Source organism: Hevea brasiliensis, chromosome 11 (assembly GCF_030052815.1).
Source record: "Hevea brasiliensis isolate MT/VB/25A 57/8 chromosome 11, ASM3005281v1, whole genome shotgun sequence".
Lineage (NCBI taxonomy): Eukaryota > Viridiplantae > Streptophyta > Magnoliopsida > Malpighiales > Euphorbiaceae > Hevea > Hevea brasiliensis.
Genome location: NC_079503.1, coordinates 12,106,481 through 12,114,106, shown reverse-complemented (window position 1 = coordinate 12,114,106; position 7,626 = coordinate 12,106,481). Strand labels below are relative to the sequence as shown.

General features: G+C 33.6%; 1 protein-coding gene across 1 annotated transcript; it reads left to right on the top strand.

The window, feature by feature from the left end:
- Nucleotides 1-3,028: 3,028 nt before the first annotated feature.
- LOC110651305 (leucine-rich repeat receptor-like serine/threonine-protein kinase SKM1) lies at nucleotides 3,029-7,363 on the top strand. The gene is made up of 3 exons (XM_058129883.1): nucleotides 3,029-3,289; nucleotides 3,455-6,210; nucleotides 6,841-7,363. Exons 2-3 carry the CDS (start codon nucleotides 3,666-3,668, stop codon nucleotides 7,200-7,202), a joined length of 2,907 nt encoding a protein of 968 aa, XP_057985866.1. The 5' UTR covers nucleotides 3,029-3,289; nucleotides 3,455-3,665; the 3' UTR covers nucleotides 7,203-7,363.
- Nucleotides 7,364-7,626: the final 263 nt, after the last annotated feature.

Below are 7,626 nucleotides of genomic sequence, written 5' to 3'. Positions count from 1 at the left end.
AATTAATTTTCAAGTTTGAATTTTTATTTGGGTGAGTTGATGAAATTCTCTAGTTCATTTGTTTGGAAAAATTATTAATTCTCATATGTTTAATATCCAACCATCGCAAGTTTTTTTTTTTTTTTTTTTCATATAAATAGCAATCGAAGAACTAAATCAACAACCTACGAGTAAAAAATTCTTCTAATATTAAAAGAAATTTTCTATTAGTTCGATTTTCATAAACTCAAAAAACATATTAAGAGACATATTTTATATGAAACTTATTAATGTCAAAGTAAATTATTTTTTTCGTCTCTTAATTTTATCAAATTTAATATATATATTCTCTATTTTTAAAATTTAATAATTACTCATTGTAAGAAAACACATGTATCATAGATGAATTTCAAGACAGATCAAAATTCTATTTCAAAAATATTAATTAGCTACAGATTAACAATGAATCCGTTTATACTTCACTAATCCATCATTGATGCTTTAGCAATGAGGATTTCAGCAACGAATTAAAATTCGCTGAAATTCAATTTTTTGAATTAGTTAGAGATCGGCGATGGATTATAGTCTTTATTGAAACTCTTGTTATTAATAAGTTTTAGCAACAAATTTAGTGACAAAATTATCAATCCGATACAATATTTTTTTTTAGTGCCTCCATCCCAGTTTTTGTTAATTTTCCATTAATTGTATGAGAAACTTAAGCTTCTCATGTTGCTGCTAATGGAACTTTAGCCAGTTGCTAACGCTTGGCCTCATTGTGGCCATGCCGACGTATATTTAGTTGCGGCACTAGTCTTGGAAAGCTACCATGACATTGTCAGGACCGCTACCATGACATTGTCAGGAAAGCTACCATGACATTGTCATTGAAAACAAGTAGTCCTGTTAGCGCAGTGCCATTGACTACCTACACATGCAGAAGGTGCACTGCAAGCATCCAACAGCCTTGCTGCTAAAGCTGCAGTACCTTCTGCAACTTAATGACAATTAGTTTGGAAATTTAGTGCTTCTGAATTTAACTTATCAACTTCTCAGTAGAGGATGTTCAATGACCATTTCAAAGTTTTTAGCGGCCAGCCATGGTTGCTCCCAATCTTCTCTCAAAACTTATGGTGTTTAGCTGCTCTTGATGGTCGTTGAAAGGGAAATTGAAAACCATAAATTAATTAGGTCAAAAATATCTTTGGTCCTAAATTTTGCACAAAAAATTAATTTAGTATTTTTACTTATACATCCTATTTAATACCTGAACATTACAAAAGAGTAACTACCCTGAATTTATAAGTATAACTATTAAATGCCTAAATTTTATAAAAATGTAATAAAAGCCCTATTCAGCAATAACTTTTAAGGTCCCGTTTAGTGCAGTAAAAATACTATATTTCTTATTTATATTATTTGGTAGTATAGTATTTGTACCATTATTTAGATATTGAGAGATTGGTTCATAAAAAGTTATTTCTTATAGTTTTAGAGGTTAATGGAGCATTTTAACCAGTATCAACAAAATGATACCATTATTTTTATAATTAACACGAACTATTTTTATCAAACACTTTTATTTTAAATCACTATATAAATAATTAACTACTAATAGCTGACAGCTACCAAAATAGTTAATAGCTATTAAAATGGCTAATATTGTTCAATAGGATCAAAATATCAAACCATATACAAGTTACATCCATGAATTCACCAATCATAGAAATTAAATAGTTACATTTTTATAAATTTCAGGTGTCAAATTGAATGTAACTGAAGATAGATATGACAAGTTACTTTTCAAATAAAATGGGGATCAAAAGATGCTTTCAGTCAAATATTTTAATACTAAGGCGAAGCAATTTGAATCTGAAAGGAGTTTAGCAGTGAAAGGTAAATTTTTTTTTTTTCTATGTAAAAGGAGATGAAGGAGGGAAAAAAAGAAGAGAAAGAAGAAGAGATGAGAAGCGAGAATAGAAGATGGGAGGTAAGGACCAATATCTTGAGTTTTTTTTATATGGGGTTCATCAAGACTTTAAAAATTTTTTACTATTAAAAATGTCACATAAGCAAAAATTTGCCTGTGTTGATAATTTGTTTTTATTTATTAACAATAACAATTAGTACTCTTCTATTAAAAAAAATTATAGTTTAAAAGTTAAAAAACATGCAATTGCATGATAATAAATTATACTTTTATCCAAAAATTATTTTTTTATATTTTTTTTTACATTAACCAAATCTAAATAAGAATGGTTCATTACATTATTTCCAAAACCTTAATTCCTAACCTACTTCTCCCAATCTAATTTCAATAAAAAATTATCTAATATATATATATATATATAAAATAGTTTCATTATAACTATTAATTGTAATAAATCTCATCATATCCATGATTTTAATAAACTATTATATACACATTAATTTTACAAAATGAAAATTTCAATAGCAGACCATGACAAACAAGAAAAATCCAAGACAAGGCAAACCAAAACTCAGCACTAGTTATGATACACTGACCAATAATACTCATACCAAACCCACCACACCACGCTCCATTGTTCTGGTTTGACTTTTGTTACCCCCTAGATTAAGTTATGTAATTACCTACTTGATTAATTAACATGTCTATGAAATTACTGTTTTACCTTTTACCAAACATCATATTTACACTTCATGATTAAAATTGTTCTAGCCAATTGGTGTAATGATGGCTCCTCTAATCAAAATGTTGTGTTTTACAAATATAAGAGCTCTCTTCTTGAAGCAACCATAAATGCATATCCAAAAGCCCTATCAAACTTTGAGCTTTTCAACGGCTACAGAAATCATTGTGTGATCCCAAGTCAGTCAAAAGAGAGAGCATTTTCGTAATATCGGACAAAATTAGAGGCTTTTCCAGCATCTGTCCAACCGTTCATGTTCAAATATCCTTTGAAAGAAAGTCAAGGTGCACTTTTGTAATTATATCACAATTCATTGCCTTCTTTCATGCCCATTAACAACCATCTATTTATACACTCAAATCTCTCCCTTCTCTCTCACCCAATTGCCTCCTCACTACATAAATAGTACCTTTTTTAACCTTTTCTTCTCTTTCAATCCAAGTTTTCTTTGATCATCACACTCTTCATATAATCTATGAATTTTACTGTTCTCTCTAATCATGATACTTAGTTACCAGAAGCTTTGCCTTAACTCCTATTGCATTTTCATGCTTCATGGGTTAATATTTTAACTTGTATTAGCTTGGCACTGCAGGATTTTGGGGCGCTTAGTTCAGCTATAAATACATGCAAATTAGGTACGATTTTCTGTTGGTTTAATAAACTGTTTTCTGATTATTATTTTGTTTAACAAAAAATATTGTAAGGACTTATATACGTTATTTTTATGGTAAATATTTTCAAGAAAGTTTCCTTATATATAGAAATTCGTGTTGATATTTGTTTTTTTGCCATTTTAACAGCTTCATATCAGAGGAATACTAAGATGGATATCTTCTTTTGAAGTAAGACGAGGTTGTTAATATAGATCATCAAGAAATTTCTCTCTTCTCTCTCTCTCTCTCTCTCTCTCTCTCTCTCTCTCTCTCTCTCTCTCTCTCGTCCACTCCACTTCGTGTCTTTGATTTCAACTGCAGTCACCAGTGGATGTTATAGAATTATCAACCAGCTGAGATGGCCAAGAAAGGACCTCAAGCATGTTCTGTGTTATTCAAGTTCATGTTCATGTTCTTGTTCTTGAATTTTGGTGTATTACATGCAGAGGAACTTGAGCTTCTCTTGTCCTTCAAATCTTCCATCAATGACCCTTTGCAATATCTTTCCAACTGGAATCCCTCTGTTACTTTTTGCAAGTGGCAAGGCATCACTTGCAGCAACTCTTCTCGCATTAAGGCCATTGATCTCCCAGGGAAAAACATCTCTGGCAAGCTTTCTTTGTCAGTCTTTCAGTTGCCATATATTGAAACTATAAATCTCTCAAGCAATCAGCTCTCTGGGCAAGTTCCTCCTGAAATTTTCTCTTGCACCTCGCTTCGATACCTCAATCTTAGTAACAATAATTTCACTGGTTCTATACCAAGGGGCTCAATTGCCTACCTGGAGACACTGGATCTATCTAACAATATGCTTGCAGGGAAGATTCCTCAGGAAATCGGATCCTTTTCAAGCCTGAAGTTTCTTGATTTTGGTGGAAATGTTCTGGTAGGCACAATTCCAATCTCTATAACAAACATCACAAGTTTGGAATTCTTGACTCTGGCTTCAAATCAATTAGTTGGCCAAATTCCACGAGAATTGGGCCAAATGAGGAGCTTGAAGTGGATTTACTTGGGCTACAACAATCTTTCAAGCGAAATTCCGAAAGAAATAGGGGAATTAACTTCTTTGAATCATCTTGATCTTGTCTACAACAATCTTACTGGATCAATTCCATCCTTTCTAGGGAACCTCACAAATCTTCACTACCTCTTCCTCTACCAGAACAAGCTTACAGGTTCTATCCCAAAATCTATTTTTGGCCTCAGAAAGTTGATTTCACTTGATCTTAGCGATAATTTTCTCTCCGGTGAGATCCCAGAACTCATTGTTCAGCTGCAAAACTTGGAGATTCTTCATCTTTTTTCCAACAACTTTAGTGGGAAAATCCCAAGTGCTTTAAGTTCTTTGCCTCGTCTTCAAGTCCTTCAGCTTTGGTCTAACAATTTTTCTGATGAGATTCCAAAAGATCTTGGAAAGCAAAACAATCTCACTGTAATAGACCTTTCCACAAATTCTCTCACTGGAAAAATTCCTGAAGGCCTATGCAGCTCAGGCAATCTCTTTAAGCTCATTCTATTCTCAAATTCACTTGATGGTGAAATCCCCAAGAGTTTGAGCACCTGCAAAAGCTTGCAGCGAGTACGTCTCCAAGACAATAATTTATCTGGTGAATTATCAACAGAATTCACCAAACTGCAACTTGTGTATTTCTTGGATATCTCAGGCAACAACTTTTCAGGCAGGATTGATGCAAGAAAATGGGAAATGACTTCGCTTCAAATGTTGAGTTTGGCAAGAAACAGATTTTACGGGGCCTTGCCTAATTCATTTGGCAGTGACCACCTTGAGAACTTGGACTTGTCCCAAAACAGATTTTCAGGAACTATTCCTAGGACTTTTGGCAGTTTATCGGAGCTAGTGCAACTGAAGCTAAGTGGAAACCAGCTCTCTGGTGAAATCCCAGATGAGTTATCTTCACTCAAGAAGCTTGTAAGTCTAGACCTCAGCAAAAATCAGCTCAGTGGCCAAATCCCAGCTAGTTTTTCTGATATGGCAGTTCTTGGCCAACTTGATCTATCGCAGAATCAATTATCTGGGGAAATACCAATAAATTTGGGAAGAGTGGAATCGCTTGTTCTAGTGAACATCTCTCACAATAATTTACATGGTAGTTTACCATCCACAGGAGCTTTTCTTGCCATAAATGCAAGCGCAGTTGCTGATAATGAACTTTGCGGCGGCGATACTTCCAGTGGTTTGCCTCCATGCAGAAGGGTAAAGAATCCTATGTGGTGGTTTTATGTTGCTTGTATTCTTGGTGCTTCTGTGGTTCTTGCTCTTGCTTGTTTTGGAATAGTGTTGATTCGAGGACGAAAGAATTTAGAGCTGAAAAGAGTGGAAAATGAAGATGGGATATGGGAATTGCAATTCTTCCATCCCAAGGTATCAAAATCTGTAACAATCGAAGATATTTTATCGTCCAAGAAAGAAGAAAAAGTCATTCATAGGGGAAAGAAAGGGTTTTCATACAAGGGGAAGTGCATCATAAACGACATGAAATTCATGGTAAAGGAAATAAATGATGTGAAGTCAATTCAGTCAAATTTTTGGCCTGAGATCGCTGAATTTGGTAAACTTCAGCATCCAAATATTGTCAAGTTAATTGGCGTTTGTCGTTCCGATAGGGGTGCGTATTTGGTCTATGAGTACGTAGAAGGCAAAAACTTAAGCGAAATTCTTCGGAGTTTGAGTTGGGAACGACGGCTGAAAATCGCCATTGGGATCGCGAAAGCTCTTCGGTTCTTGCACTGTTATTGTTCACCAACTGTTCTAGTTGGCTACATGTCTCCGCAGAAAATTATGGTGGACGGAAAAGATGAGCCTCGCTTGAGACTGAGCCTTCCTCACCTGCGTTGCATCGACACCAAGTGCTTCATTTCTTCGGCCTACGTTGCCCCTGGTACATTCCAAATTTACCCTTTGAATTTCATAGTCTAATTTCTATTTTTTAAAATATTATTATGAAATTAATTTTTGGTTGACATAATTATGCTTTATTAAAAAGTGATTATACACATAAATTAAAAAGCATGTACATGTCGTATAGTCTATGGTATGTGGAGTGCTAAAAAGATTTGTCACGTATGAAAACAATCATGGGTCAACCTTAAATTATTAGAGTGTGAAGAAAAGCATATTTATTTGTTTATAATTTTTTTAACCTAAAATGCCCCATCACCTTCTTAAGATTTGATTATTTATTATTGTTGGGAATATTGGGACATATAGGTCTGTTAATATAATGGTATGGGTGCGCCTGTTCTTGCTGGCAAAGATTTCATATTGGATTTGTTTGCACATATGGATTATCACTTATTGCATAATATTTTAATAAATTGATAAATAATGATTAAACAGTAGCTTAATTGGTCTTTGTTCATGTTCAAAGAGGAGGAAGGATAACAGGTTAAAATTCGAGTCTTCCTAGTTATCATAGCTCAATAGCTATTATTTTATCTATTGTGTCTCTATTGAATAAAAGAAAAATTAATACATAGTTTATGCAATAATGTTCTTCTCCTCTTCTCAGAAACTAGACACTCAAAGGATACAAGCGAGAAAGGTGACATATATGGATTCGGTTTGATTCTGATAGAGATATTAACAGGAAAAAGCCCGGCCGATGCTGAGTTTGGCTTCCACGAAAGCATTGTAGAGTGGGCTCGGTATTGCTACTCCGATTGCCATCTAGACATGTGGATTGATCCAATGATCAAAGCAGACGCATCAATTAATCAGAATGAGATGGTTGAAACCATGAATTTAGCTCTCCATTGCACAGCTACAGACCCTACTGCTCGACCATGTGCGGATGATGTGTTCAAAACCCTCCATTCTGCTTTGACGACAAGCTCCTGCATTTTAGGCCTAAAATTTTCTTCATACTTTTAGTGTTCCATCACCTATAATTTTTGTTCAGGTTTTGATTTTAATTTTTTTTCTTCATTTTTCTTTATATATTGGTTTTCTAGCTATATAAGATGTTAAAAATGATTGTTACTCAAATGTTTTGTTTGATAATGGTAAGTTTGACATACTAGTGAGTGTAAAAATGTAGTTACTAAATGTGCATTATATGAATTATGATCTTTTTATATATTAAAAAAAAAAATAGAATTTTATATAAAAATTTAGTGGTGAAATGCGTATTACTCATTTGATAATTATCAAGTTTGATTCTTTATTACTCTCGATTCTCCTATTAAAAAAATCTAGAAAGAGATTATCATAATTCAATAGGAGGGAAAAAGTAAAGAGAAAGAAGCAATGAGAGGAAGGAAGGAAGGAGGAGATCAATATCTCAATGTGAAGCATT

Excerpts from the sequence above, each read along its gene's own strand:
- LOC110651305 (XM_058129883.1), top strand. The coding sequence starts at position 3,666 with ATGGCCAAGAAAGGACCTCAAGCATGTTCTGTGTTATTCAAGTTCATG. Across the intron at positions 6,211-6,840 it reads TTCGGCCTACGTTGCCCCTG|AAACTAGACACTCAAAGGAT; the intron begins GTACATTCCAAA and ends TCCTCTTCTCAG.